General features: G+C 41.8%; 1 protein-coding gene across 1 annotated transcript in view; it reads left to right on the top strand.

Annotated features, from left to right (window-relative positions):
• The window catches only part of LOC137616306 (allantoinase-like), a 56930-nt gene that overhangs the window by 39528 nt on the left and 1893 nt on the right, over positions 1–15509 (top strand). The window contains exons 9-11 of the mRNA XM_068345952.1: positions 817–955; positions 2630–2802; positions 12395–12427. Of these exons, the coding sequence (XP_068202053.1) occupies positions 817–955; positions 2630–2802; positions 12395–12427 (345 nt within the window). The remainder of the gene's footprint in view (positions 1–816; positions 956–2629; positions 2803–12394; positions 12428–15509) is intronic.

Raw genomic sequence — 15509 nt, 5'->3', positions numbered from 1 at the left:
TGATGTATCTTTTGCAGCATAAGTATGAAACGTCCTTTTGTATGATCGTTTTGTAGCGGACGGAGTTGTGATTGTTGGGAGTAGCTAATGAGAATTATGTCAGAGAGAAGAATATTTTGAATTTTGAAAATATAAAATCCAGACTTAACAGTAGAGGTCATTAATTATTACAAATAAGTACGCAGAGAAAGCAAAGAATTATTCTAGGTTGTAGTGGCCTATGTGGTAACGTCCCTGACTGGTGAATGCCAGATTGGGGTTCCAGTCCCGCTCAAACTTGTTAGTTCCTTTGGTTGATGCAACCTCACCTTCCTTGTGATATAGGGATGGGAGTTTTGGGGGAGCCCAAAGGTCTATCTGCTGCGTTATCGGCATCCATTGCCTGGCCCTCCCTGGTCCCAGCTTGGGTGCTGATCATTGTATATAATTATTATTATTATTACTTGCTAAGCTACAACCCTAGTTGGAGAAGCAGCCGAAGAGCTCCAACAGGAAAAATAGCCCAGTGAGGAAAGGAAATAAGGAAATAAACTACAAGAGATGTTCAAGAATGACATCATTAAAATGAATCTTTCATATATAAACTATAAAAACTTCACAATAACAAGAGGAAGAGAAATAATATAGAATAGTGTGCCCGAGTGTACCCTGAAGCAAGAAAACTCTAATTGGTCAGCCTCTAGGGAATTGTCCTGCTTGCTAAGGAAATGTCACTGTCCCTTGCCTCTACCATTCATGAGCGGAATTTAAACATTAAATTGTGTTATGAGGAACCTGGAAAATACTTGTTAACAGTTGAATCTTTACCCTTTCCAGGAGATGCTCTGGGAAGCTGTGAGAGATGGCACTATCCAGCAAGTCGTGAGTGACCATTCGCCTTGCACCCCTGACTTGAAGTTGCCTGGAAAGATGGACTTCATGGCGGCTTGGGGCGGCATTGCCTCTGTCCAGTTCGGTATGAATTGTTCTCTATCTGTCCATATTTACCTCCGCCAACGAAGATGGGAGGAGGTTATGTTTTCAACCCTGTTTGTCCATTTTTCTGTTTGTTTGTGAACAACTTCATGGTACCAATTTTACTCATAGAATAGGGAACCATTCATGGATTAATTGTTATGTTGAGACGTGGAAGTGAATCAATTTTGAGAGTCCTACGTCAAACGTCAAGGTCAAGGTCAAGGTCAAGGTCGAGAAAAAGGTCGACCAAATTAAATCTAACCTTAACCGCAAGCTCGCACATGGTTGTCACACAGACTTCAAATACGCCTACGGTCTAAATTGATTCAGGGAAAGGCGAGCTGGTTTCGAGAAATAAGCTGCCGTGGCGGAGGTGTGCGTTCTCAGAATACTTTTCTTGTATCACTTTTTTTTTAATCTTAATGTCCTTGATCTATTTGTTTTTACAAAGCTTGCTTGTCCTTTTATATTAGCATTTACTTCTATCATTATGCAGTACACATATTATCCTAGTTAGCCATTATGTAATTATCGTTAGTTTGTAACATGATTAATTCATAGGAAAAAAGTATATTTTTCCCTTTTGGAGCCATTGGGCTTATAGCATCCTGATGTTCCAACTAGGGTTGTAGCAAAAACAACAACAACAATAATAATAATAATAATAATAATAATAATAATAATAATAATAATAATAATAATAATAATAATAATGGGATAATGATTGTGATAATAATAATAATAATAATGATAATAATGATAATAATAATAATGATAATAATAATAATAATGATAATAATAATAATAATAATAATGATAATGGGATAATAATAATAATAATAATAATAATAATAATAATAATAAGAGACCTAATCGTAAGAGGTCCTGCTAGAAGGGAAATACATAGATATATTGAAAATCTTTTGAAACTACCGTTTTATCAAATTCTTAAACCAGAAATGTAAATATTGTAAACCCCGGAAATTGTTATTCAAATTTGCATGGGCAACAAGCCCAAATTTAGTCAGAGTGCATGACACGAACGCCTTATGATGTTTAATTTCAAAAGAATATTTATATTACTGTAAATAACAAGGACTTGAGATATATCTGTATCATAGACATCAAAATTATATATATATATATATATATATATATATATATATATATATATATATATATATTATATATATATATATATATGTATATGTATATATGTATATATATAAATTATATTTATATATATGTATGTATATATATATATATATATATATATATATATATATATATATATATGTATGTATGTATGTTTGTATTATGTATGTATGTATGTAGATATATATATATATATATATATATATATATATATATATATATATATATGTATGTATGTATGTTTGTATTATGTATGTATGTATGTAGATATATATACTGTATATATATATATATATATATATATATATATATATATATGTATATACATATTATATATATATATATATATATATATATATGTGTGTGTGTGTGTGTGTGTTGTGCATGTATGTATATGTACACACATGCATATATATATATATATATATATATATATATATATATATATATATATATATATATATATATATATATATATTAATACTCTGCTCGGTAATACCAATGTTTTTCCTTCCAGGACTTTCCTTATTCTGGAGCGAGGGGAGCAGGAGAGGATTCACCCTTCAGGATGTGGTAAAATACATGTGCGTTGGTCCGGCCTCTCAGGCGTCTCTTCTGCAGAAGAAAGCGTCCCTTGAAGTTGGTTACGACGCGGACTTCGTCGTTTGGGATCCTCAGGAATCGTTTACGGTATTGACTTCCTCGAGTGATTTTGATAGGCATTCCTTTAACCCATTTTGTGGTTTAGTTTTACTTAGAGATATGTTTTAGGCATGTTCTTTTTTGCTGAGAGATATGTTTTAGGCATGTTTATTTTGTTACAATTATTTCACCTTTGGTTTCTTCGTAAAAATACATTGTATTTTGATTATCTAAATTTTTTATTAGAAAATTATCTTAATTTGGAGTGGGCTCTTTAGTTATTGAACTTTGAAACACGAAACATATTTTTGCATCTGTAGAAGTGCAAAAACAATTACGAATTTAAAGTTATCAGACTAGGGCTGACAAAGAAACAGAACAACAATCAATTATATGATTCATGAGATACAGTCAGAAAACACTTCAAAACTTCACTAGATTACAGGTACAGAATGTATTGAAACTAATAATATACATTTTTGGGCTCAAGCCATGTCGTCCTGATGGAAGTTCCTATAGGGTAGCTTCCTAGGGTATATTACAACTACGGCGATATTCCCAGAGAATTTACCTTAAGGTACCAGAATTCTAACTCCTGGAGCGAGTATCCCTCGTGAAAGGGATATCGCGACATATCAGAGGACGTATTCTAGACACGCCACATGGCAATCTACATCCTGGACAGAGATTTCGTCTCGTAGGAGGTGATTGGCGAGATACGAATTCGGGAAAGAAAAAGGGGAGCCGCTCCCAAGGCTTCCCTATCCTCCGATTCGTATGCGTGCCTGGCGCCAATCCTGGCGCCATCTGTATTCCTTTTTGCGTAGCTTAACAACTCGGTGTTTTTTCCTGTTTTTCTCGCAAATCTTGGATTTATTCTACCTTTCATGGCTTCTCCGTCTTCGTCGGCCTCTGATAAGTTGAGTATAGTGTCTTTTATGTATAAATGTAGGCTCTTGGTAAAATTTTGAGTGATTAATAGGATTAATCTTTGATACAAGAGCCGTGGCCTACCAGAGGCGTCTTGGACGCTGTCGCTCGCTAGGTATAAATTAGTTAGTCAGAGCGACATTCCTGGTTGTTTTGCTTTAATAAATTTTAGCTATTTAGCATTACATAGGATTTCCTTTCGTGCTTAGTATTATTTGGCGAAGTATTCGCCATTCTGGCCTACGCTAGGCCATGTAGCCTAGTCGTTTGGTCCTAGTACTTCATGCATGATTATGGTTTTTCCGAGTGTAATTAAAATTTTATTGAAGCTTTAGGCTATATTTTATACATTTTAGACTGTGTGGAATATTTCCAAGATAGTATACGAGTGAGTTTCGGTGATTTAGGTAATCGATTCTCTTGGTGCCTAGGCTAGTTGCTTATGGAGCCTTAGTATACTTTATCATACTCCCCGGTTGCTTTCTTTTCTTCGGAGAAGGTATGCAATCCCTTTCCCTCTGTTTAAGCCTTAGGCTTATCCCTAAGTGGTTTTTTCCGAATTTATTTTCGATAAAACTATACTGGGGTGTTACTGTACCTTCCTGTTCCTGTAGTATGGTTCAAGAGGGACAGAACAACAGAGTTTTTTAGTCTGAGTCTGTGTTGTCTGGCTTGGGGCTGAGTCCCCCTCGCTGACCTAACACAGACAAAGGGAGCTTAGCTCCCTTAGGTCACTACCGAAGGTTTCTGTGGATATGATTCCTTCTTTTGTGATCTACCAGACTAGTCCTTGTTGCTGTTCTCGGGGGAGGATAAGTTCTTTCCCTGGGAGTAGCAACGCCTTCCTTGCTTTGGTGCTCTGGGAGCTGGCAAGTATTGCTGGCCTTCCCCCTTAGATCTCCCTTAGGCTAAGATAAGTTTCTTGGCTGCGGGTGATCTGTCACTAAAGCAAGGTTGGCAGGACCCTCTTGTCCCTTCCCCCTCTTTCTTCGTAATGGCCGAGCCATTACTGTACTGTACGTCGTTCTACATCTGGACCTAGTATAGGTTAGGATGTGGAATTGACTCAGCCCCTTGCCGGCCGGCAGAGCTGCTGGCCGGCAAGGGTCTTATGTTTTCGAGTGCTGCCCGGACCTCTCTTGGTCCCTCATCCATGCCTGCCTGTAGAGCCAGACGGCATTGGTCAGGAAGCCTGAATTAGTTTCTCCCCTTCCTTATATGCACTCTTTCGGTTGCCGGGCTTGGAGGTTGTGTACACTCTTATCCCGGCATCCATTCTATTTTTCTTCTAGTGCTGTACCTGACCCGGCTGCCGGCCTATGAGGCCGGCAGCCGGGCAGGTGTAGTCCTCTGGTTCTTTTGCTGCCGGCTGGCATCGGTCTTGTACCTTTGCCGGCCAGCTTATGTCAGCCCTTGTCTGCCGGTCACCAAGAGTGTGGCCGGCAGCTGGGTACTACCTTGTGTAGTTGCTGGCCGGCAGCCATTGCCGGCCAACATTGGCTGTTACCGGCCGGCAGTTGCTGCCGACCGGCACAGGCATTTGAACCAGAGTGCTGCCGCCCTATAGCTGTTAAGTAGTATACTTTAAAGCTAGTTGTGGTGTGTGCCGGCCGGCAAAGGCAGGCCGGCACACATCCCCCTATACTGTACTAGTATTCTTCAGTATAACATATACAGTAAGAAGAAAACTATGGTAAGGGTTTTGGTACAGCACTGTGTCTTCTAACACTATTGTGTTTTCTTGCACATCCCTTTGCTGTTGCCCTCAGATAGGAAGCTGAGTTCTTTCCTGTCTATTATCCAGGATTTTAAAATCATTGCTTAGGTGTGAGCTCCACCTGTTTCCTCTGGAAACCTTGCATTGGTTACTCTAGAAGAGATAAACCATTTTGATTTTATTATCTGGAAGGCTGCAACAATGGGTTGTGAGGGAAACACAAGTGTGTGTTTTTTTCCTTTATGAATTGTTATGCTATACTATGCATATCCAGTGATACATAGTTCACTTGATACTCATGGAAATTTCTTCTCTTTACAGGAGGACCCTCCGAAGTGCGGAAATGTTTTCTGCAACGTCCGCAGCAAGAACCTCTGCGGACATGAGTGTTGTAGGGGACACGCAGCATGCGCTGTCTCCAAGGATGATCTCCAGTATTGGGACCCTCAGGTATGTACTGTATGCACTAACCTGATTACTGAGGCTTTTGATTCCCCTAGAACGGCGGAATCAAGGGATATAGCAAGGGAGAAGCTTCGTACTTGGGTAAGGGGCTTCAAGAAGAACACCTCTGGCCCTTATCTTCCAAGTGAGAAGATGAAGGCGTATCTTTTTCCCCAGGCATCAGCTGATGCAGTGATTCCCCAGCCTCAAGAGGAGATCCCTCAAGATCAAGTCCAGGTGGACGTGGAAGTCGCAGTCGCGATGCAAGACATCCAGTTAGATGACAGGATGTCTGACCTGGACGAACGTTTGGAACAAGACCTCCTGGCAGAAGGTCAGGATGAAGTTCAAACCCCGGATGTCGTAGAGGATGAGGTCGACGAGGTGTCGGCTACTCCGGTTCAGATTCCGGAGCCTATCCCCTCAACATCGGCCGGTCTCCCAGTAGAACTGGGACAGGCCCTCTCTTCGATTGTTGGAATGATCCAACAAATGCAGAAGGAGAATCAGGAGAAGGCGGCTGCTATGGAACTGCGTATGCAGTCCCTGGCAGAATCACGTGGGCCCCGGAAAAGGCTCAATGTGAAAGACCTTCCCTTATGCTCAGATGCTAACCCATGGAGGTATGCTGAGCACATGCCGATGACGACTGGAAAGATCGTCATCTCGGATAAGCTGGGTTCAGTTCCCCTAGAGGAGGTGGAATTCTGGCCCAGCAAGGCATCATATCCGGACTGCTATGTCCGGCTGAGAAAAGAACCAGCTTCAAGGGAGGAGACAGAGCCGAAGGAGGTCATAATTATGGACCACGCTAAGGCTCAAGCCCTACTTTCATCCTCGATGAAAGAGAGGGGCTTCTCTAACTCGAAGGTAGCTGCATTGAGCAAGAAGCTCCCTTCTTTTGTGTCCTCTCCTGCTAGAGCCTTCCCCTTTTTACAGAAAGGGTTTGCGGCTGTCCTAAAGGCAGTCGAGGCCGGCAAGCCTTGTCCCTCCCTGGAGGAGTGTAAACCCTTGTCGCTGGCCCTGCCTATGGACCACAAAGACTGGAAGGATGTCCATCTGACATTCTCAGTGGGAAAGTTGGAGGGTGATATTGCCGGACGGCAATTCGGCGAGGACCTCCCCAAGCTGTCCGACTCTCTTTTACGAAGAGAGTTCGAGACAAAAGAAAGACTGGCTGCCTCAATGTCTCATCAGACTACTCTTGAGACGATGGCAAGTGACCCCAAGGTCCATGAAATGTTCATGGTAGTGGCTAAGTCTCACCTAGCCACAGTGACGAAGGACCTTTATAGCTTCGTCAAGGCAAGGAGAGCTTGCAGGGAGTTCGTGTTCACCAGGGCTACGGTGAGACACGAACCAAGGAAGTTAATCTCCTCCAACATTTGGGGAAAAGACCTTTTCCCTACCGATGTAGTCAAAGAAGTTGTTGATAAGGCCGCCGTGGAGAATAGAAACCTTCTCCAGAAGTGGGGCCTGGCTATCAAAAGAAAGTCTTCCCCGGATGAGGGTCCTCAACCAAAGAGGAAGAATATGAGGACTAGGCTACCGTCTCGGCCAGCCAAGCCTTTTAGACAGCAACAGCAACTGCAATTGCCATTGCCTCCAGTGCCCCAGATGGTGGCACAAACCCCGACCACTTTTCAGTGGGTACCCCAGGCTGTGCCAGGTCAGTCAACCACATTCACCCCAATGTTCGAAGGACAGTCTTCTTCCTTTCGTGCAAAACCTAGAGGAGCAGCCAGAGGCTCGTCTAGGCGCCCCTCAAGGGGAAGGGTATTCAGAGGTGGTCGTGGTCAGGGAGGCAAGACCTCAGGACGGCAGTCCAAGTGAAACGATACCGGTAGGAGGGAGACTGATGAAATTTTGGGATCGCTGGACCTTCGATCCCTGGGCCCAAAGCCTACTCAAGAATGGACTGGGCTGGAGCTGGTACAGCACTCCACCCCCATGCCTTCGGTTTTTCCAACACTCCACCCCCGTTCTGGAGGAGTACGTTCAAGAACTGTTGGAGAAAAAGGTGATCCGAAAGATGAAGTCCATCAAATTCCAAGGGAGGCTGTTTTGTATTCCCAAGAAAGACTCGGAAAAGCTCAGAGTCATTCTGGACTTGTCGCCACTCAACAAGTTCATAGTGAATTGCAAATTCAAGATGCTAACACTGCAACACATAAGGACCTTACTGCCCAAGAGGGCATACTCAGTCTCTATAGACTTGTCAGACGCCTATTGGCACATTCCAATCAGCCGTCGACTATCCCCCTACCTAGGGTTCAGGCTACAACGGAGACTATACGCCTTCAGAGCCATGCCATTCGGGCTAAACATAGCCCCAAGGATTTTCACGAAGCTTGCGAGCGCAGCTTTCAAACAATTACGCCTAAAGGGAATTCAGGTAGTAGCCTACCTGGACGACTGGCTGGTGTGGGCAGCATCCGAGACCGAATGCTTGCAAGCTTCCAGTCAGGTGATCCAGTTCCTAGAGTACCTAGGCTTCAAGATCAACAGAAAAAAGTCTCGACTTTCTCCATCCCAAAAGTTCCAGTGGCTGGGAATCCACTGGGACCTTTTGTCACACAGTTTCTCCATCCCGACGAAGAAAAGGAAGGAGATAGCGGGCTCTGTCAAGAGACTTCTAGATTCCGAAAGGATATCAAGACGCGAACAGGAGAGGGTACTAGGCTCTCTCCAGTTTGCTTCAGTGACAGACCCAGTGCTAAGAGCACAGCTAAAGGATGCAACCGGAGTTTGGAGAAGGTATGCATCAAACGCGCGAAGAGATCTGAGAAGACCAGTGCCGCCTCGGCTACGTACTCTTCTCAGGCCTTGGTCCCAAGCCAGACATCTAAAGAAGTCGGTTCTTCTTCAGCCACCTCCCCCGTCGATGACGATTCACTCAGACGCCTCAAAGGAGGGATGGGGAGGTCACTCTCATCGGAAAAAAGTCCAGGGGACTTGGTCCAAGCTATTCAGGACCTTTCATATAAACTTTCTAGAAGCTATGGCAGTGCTCCTTACCTTAAAGAAAGTCTCCCCGCGTCACTCGATCCACATAAGATTGGTGATGGACAGCGAGGTGGTTGTGAGATGCTTGAATCGACAAGGGTCGAGGTCACCACCTCTCAACCAAGTGATGTTAGCCATTTTCCGATTGGCGGAAAAGAAGAAGTGGTACCTGTCGGCAGTTCACCTTCAAGGAGTCTGCAATGTGACGGCGGACGCTCTATCCAGGTTCACACCGATAGAGTCGGAATGGTCCTTAGACGCAGGATCATTCTCCTTCATTCTGAATCAAGTCCCAGAACTGCAGATAGACCTCTTTGCGACGAAAGACAACAAGAAGTTGCCCCTGTACGTGTCCCCGTACGAGGACCCCTTAGCGGAAGCAGTGGACGCGATGTCCCTCGACTGGAACAGATGGTCCAGGATTTATCTGTTCCCTCCTCACAACCTTCTGTTGAGGGTCCTCAACAAACTGAGATCCTTCAAGGGGGTAGCGGCAATAGTGGCCCACAAGTGGCTGAACAGTATGTGGTTCCCCTTGGCGTTGGAACTACAGATGAAGTTTGTGCCGCTACCACATCCAGTTCTGACCCAGCGAGTCCAGAAGTCGACTGTCTGCGCTTCATTACAGAAAACCCGGACCCTGCAGCTCATGATTTTCTCGCCCTTGCGGTGAGAAAGCGTTTCGGGATTTCGAAAGCCAGCATAGACTTCCTAGAGGAATATAAGTGCAAATCGACTAGAAGGCAATATGAGTCATCTTGGAGAAAATGGGTGGCCTTTGTAAAGGCAAAGAATCCGCAGGAGATCTCAACAGACTTCTGCTTATCTTTCTTCATCCACCTCCATGGCCAAGGGTTGGCAGCTAACACGATTTCAGTGTGTAAATCTGCTTTGATGAGACCCATTTTATTTGCCTTCCAGATCGACCTAGGTAACGAGATCTTTAATAAAGTTCCGAAAGCCTGCGCTAGGCTCAGACCTTCAGCACCTCCAAAGCCCATCTCATGGTCTTTAGACAAAGTTCTTCATTTCGCCTCCCTGTTGAGCAATGAAGAATGTGCGTTAAAGGATTTGACGCAAAAAGTTATTTTCCTATTTGCACTCGCGTCCGGGGCCAGGGTTAGTGAGATCGTAGCCCTCTCGAGAGAGGAAGGTCGTGTTCAGTTCCTGGATGGGGGGATCTGAACCTGTTTCCGGATCCTACGTTTCTCGCCAAGAATGAGTTACCCACCAACAGGTGGGGTCCCTGGAGAATCTGCCCTCTGAAAGAAGATGCATCTCTATGTCCAGTAGAATGCCTAAAGGTCTATCTTCGTAGAACTTCAGACTTCAAGGGTGGTCAACTATTCAGGGGAGAAACATCAGGCTCAAATTTATCTCTGAATCAACTCAGAGCGAAAATCACATATTTTATTTGCAGAGCAGATCCTGACAGTACACCCGCAGGTCACGATCCGAGGAAAGTTGCCTCATCCCTAAATTTCTTTAATTGTATGGATTTTGAACATCTCCGTTCATACACGGGCTGGAAGTCTTCCAGGGTGTTCTTTCGCCACTATGCGAAGCAAGTAGAGGAACTTAAGAGATCTGTGGTAGCAGTGGGTCGTGTAGTTAACCCTACTGTTTAACTCTGCGAGGAACAGTGGTCTTAATTGGGACGATTAAGTCCAGGGTGAGTGTGTAGGTACATACTGTACTACAAACTAAATGAGGGCACCAAGTGCCTACATAGACTGTTCCTTCTTTTAAAGGTGAACCTAGCATAAGTACAGACATGTGTGCCGAGCGTTTCTAACGCTAATGTGATTGATTTGTAATACAGACTTTTATGACTTGATACCTCGGTATCTTATTAAAGTGGCGTTTAATGGTTTTTCTTTCAGATAAGCAAGTTCTGTTTACTATCATACTTATGCTTAAAGTTTTGGGTTATCCTCTTTTATATATATATATATATTTGTTGTTAACCTGTCTGTTTATTGTCTGTCAATAAACTTGTTCTTGAGAACCTTGCGTCTCTTTCACCTGTGTCAATTTATTGGTATAATTGAGCATTTAATTCTATGTATCTTATCTGGGATAATTCTGGTAGAATTGTTCTGTTATGCAAGCTATGTTGCATTGGTTTATGTAGTCCCCTAATGGGAGGACTCCGTCCCATAAAGGGACGAGGGCGGTTTTATTAGTTTCTTCCTATGCGGATATAAACCTTTGTCCAATACAAGTATTGTGCGGATTACTGGTCAATATATATTGACGCAGTGGTTCTATACAAACTATGCTTTACTTAATATAGGGCGAGACCACTATATTAGCTTGCCTGGTATTCATACATAGGTATATGTACTCTTCGAGACTTTTCCAGAGTCTAGTAGGACTCTTCCCTGTAGGGGGCAGGAAGCTCTAACATAGTTTATAGTTAGTTGAAAAGATGTATAACGGTAACATCTTAGGTCTCTAGGTCTAGTCGACCGGGGAGAAAAAAAATTACCTCCGGGGAGTACGGCACGTTCTGAGAATCCACAGATACAGTAATGCTCTGGTACACTTCCATCAGGACGACATGGCTTGAGCCCAAAAAACGGATTTTGAGCGAAGCGAAAAATCTATTTTTGGGTGAGATGGCCATGTTGTCCTGATGGACCCGCCCTTGCCTTTCTAAGAAAGGGCTGTAGGACCCCTCCCTACATACAGTATCTGTAGCACCTCGTGTACGCTACAAGGAATACAGATGGCGCCAGGATTGGTGCCAGGCACGCATACGAATCGGAGGATAGGGAAGCCTTGGGAGCGGCTCCCCTTTTTCTTTCCCGAATTCGTATCTCGCCAATCACCTCCTACGAGACGAAATCTCTGTCCAGGATGTAGATTGCCATGTGGCGTGTCTAGAATACGTCCTCTGATATGTCGCGATATCCCTTTCACGAGGGATACTCGCTCCAGGAGTTAGAATTCTGGTACCTTAAGGTAAATTCTCTGGGAATATCGCCGTAGTTGTAATATACCCTAGGAAGCTACCCTATAGGAACTTCCATCAGGACGACATGGCCATCTCACCCAAAAATAGATTTTTCGCTTCGCTCAAAATCCGTTTTATATTTCTTCTGACTAGCTCTTTAAGAGTCGAGGTCGACTCATTGGGCTGGTGAATCTCTTCCCTTTTAATAAATAATATATTTCTTCAGAAACAAGTTTGTATGTTGCTATTTTAAAGATGTTATTTTGTGTGATTTTCTTTTAAAAGCTGCCTTTCATTGCGTTGTGGTCTTTAATTCTAAGTGAAACTCTAAAAATACATTTTAATCTTCTTGACTTTTCTCTTCTTTATAATTTTGCAGAGTAAATACGTCCACTTAGGCTATAGTTTCCAAAAAATAATGACCTAGTTAACAACATTTCTCTTTTATTTTCTGTAAAGTTTGTCTAAGATTTACAAATATAGTTCTCCAAGACATATTTGCTTCAGAGAACTACGTAAATTTTAATGGTTACAGTTTCAATTTTTGTTATGGTTATTCATATCTCAAACCTTGTCTTTTACAGATTGATGAGTCCATGATATACCACAAAAATAAGGTAAGCGCTTCATTCGCTCTCTCTCTCTCTCTCTCTCTCTCTCTCTCTCTCTCTCTCTCTCTCTCTCTCTCTCTCTCTCTCTCTCTCTCTCTCTCTCTCTCTCTATATATATATATATATATATACATAGATAATATATATATGTATACATATATATATATATATATATATATATATATATATATATATACACAGTATATACGTGTATATATATATATATATATATATATACATATATATATATATATATATATATATATATATATATATATATATTTATATTTATATATATGTATGTATACATACACATATATATATATATACTGTATATATATACTGTATATACATACATATATATATATATATATATATTTATATGTCTACATATGTAGGCATATATATATATATATATATATATATATATATATATATATATATATATATGTATGTATATATATGTGTGTGTGTGCGTGTGCGCTTGTGTATGTAGTATCAGCATATATTTCCCTCTATACGAATGTAAAGGATGATGTAAACATGAATTATTGTAAATTATCCAAGACGATTTGTGCATGAACGTTGAAAAAGAAGCAAGAAGTGTGATCCTGTGCTACTTTTTCTAAATATCAGAGAAATTACGCATAGTAATGTTGATAATTACTGCTCTGAACGAAAGAAATTACTAGTTCCTATGAAAAATACTATAAATATGAGTGAGGTTACCATATAAACAAGATTACAATAGCTTTTGTAAAACAAATATGTTGACGAAAGGTAACCACTTTACAGGCTATTGCCCATTACCACCAGCTGTGTTCACAGATATCCTTTATCGAGTAATTCATGTAGAAATATTCGTCCTTTCTCTTCAAAAGTAAAGTTTATTACAACTATACTTTCATCATATGTGAGCGTTACCTTTTAACTTTTCATAAACGCACACTGTTCTACTTTCTATCATACCGAAGGTAGATATATAAATTGTTAATTAGGAGCTTTTAGTCTTTAAAATTAATACTAGCTCAAAGGAACACCAGAATCCCCTAAACTAATTGATTAAGCTCATCGAGAAACATTATTTTCAATATGAATAAATTGTTATGTAATGTCTGTAACGGGTTTTGGTAAGTCTTTCTCCTGCCAGGGGGACACTGGAATGCACTGTACAGTATGTGTGCCAAGGGTGAGGGGAGGAATGGAACAGTATTCCAGACGTCTTTAGACAATGGAATACTTCATAAGTATCGACTTTCGTAAATAAAATTCTAGTTTTCAGTAAGGGACTGGCTCAGATGTAAGAATTGCTCATAGAATTAATAATGAAATCGCTACTGGGGTAAAGAAGAAGAAGCATATACCTATCAAAAAGAGAGATGGATCTGTTATAACAACAGAGGATGAAGACAGGCAACGTTGGATGGAACACTTTAGTGAGGTCATGAATAGGAGACATGAAGGAATAATTTTATTGATATACCTGATGTTGATGAAGACCTTGATGTGCCCATGAATGAATTCAGTTTGTTTGAAGTCGAAGCTATTCTTAAAAAACCTCAAGAGATGGAAAGCCCCTGGATACGGTGGATGAGATGATATTGGCTGAAAATGAAGTGACTCCCAGATTACTTACAAGATTATTTTGTAAAATGTGGCATGGAGAGACAAAACCTTATGAATGGGAGCTAGGAGTGTTGGTGAAAATGGCAAAAAAGGATATCTGACTGTTTTCAATAATTAAAGAGGACTAACACTTACGTCAGTTGTCCATCCATATACCAAGGCACTTCCCCCAATTTTGGAGGGTAGCCGACACCAACAATGAAACAAAACAAAAAGGGGACCTCTACTCTCTATGTTCCTTCAGCCTAATCAGGGACTCAACCGAGTTCAGCTGGTACTGCTAGGGTGCCACAGCCCAACCTCCCACATTTCCACCACAGATGAAGCTTCATAATGCTGACTCCCCTACTGCTGCTACCTCCGCGGTCATCTAAGGCACCGGAGGAAGCAGCAGGGCCTACTGGAACTGCGTCACAATCGCTCGCCATTCATTCCTATTTCTAGCACGCTCTCTTGCCTCTCTCACATCTATCCTCCTATCACCCAGAGCTTTCTTCACACCATCCATCCACCCAAACCTTGGCCTTCCTCTTGTACTTCTCCCATCAACTCTTGCATTCATCACCTTCTTTAGCAGACAACCATTTTCCATTCTCTCAACATGGCCAAACCACCTCAACACATTCATATCCACTTTAGCCGCAAACTCATTTCTTACACCCGTTCTCTCCCTCACCACTTCGTTCCTAACCCTATCTACTCGAGATACACCAGCCATACTCCTTAGACACTTCATCTCAAACACATTCAATTTCTGTCTCTCCATCACTTTCATTCCCCACAACTCCGATCCATACATCACAGTTGGTACAATCACTTTCTCATAGAACTCTCTTTACATTCATGCCCAACCCTCTATTTTTTACTACTCCCTTAACTGCCCCCAACACTTTGCAACCTTCATTCACTCTCTGACGTACATCTGCTTCCACTCCACCATTTGCTGCAACAATAGACCCCAAGTACTTAAACTGATCCACCTCCTCAAGTAACTCTCCATTCAACATGACATTCAACCTTGCACCACCTTCCCTTCTCGTACATCTCATAACCTTACTCTTACCCACATTAACTCTCAACTTCCTTCTCTCACACACCCTTCCAAATTCTGTCACTAGTCGGTCAAGCTTCTCTTCTGTGTCTGCAACCAGTACAGTATCATCTGCAAACAACAACTGATTTACCTCCCATTCATAGTCATTCTCGTCTACCAGTTTTAATCCTCGTCCAAGCACTCGAGCATTCACCTCTCTCACCACTCCATCAACATACAAGTTGAACAACCACGGCGACATCACACATCCCTGTCTCAGCCCCACTCTCAGTTGTGATGAAAATATTTTGTTTGCTTATTCTAAAGAGGCTAGAGAGAAAGATTGATGAAAAACTGAAAGAGGAACAAGCGGGATTTAGAAAAGGTAGCAGCTGTACTGACCAAATTTTCATTTTAAGACCTGTTGTA

Source organism: Palaemon carinicauda, chromosome 22 (assembly GCF_036898095.1).
Source record: "Palaemon carinicauda isolate YSFRI2023 chromosome 22, ASM3689809v2, whole genome shotgun sequence".
Taxonomy (NCBI): Eukaryota; Metazoa; Arthropoda; class Malacostraca; order Decapoda; family Palaemonidae; genus Palaemon; species Palaemon carinicauda.
This window is presented reverse-complemented; position numbering and strand designations above follow the sequence as displayed.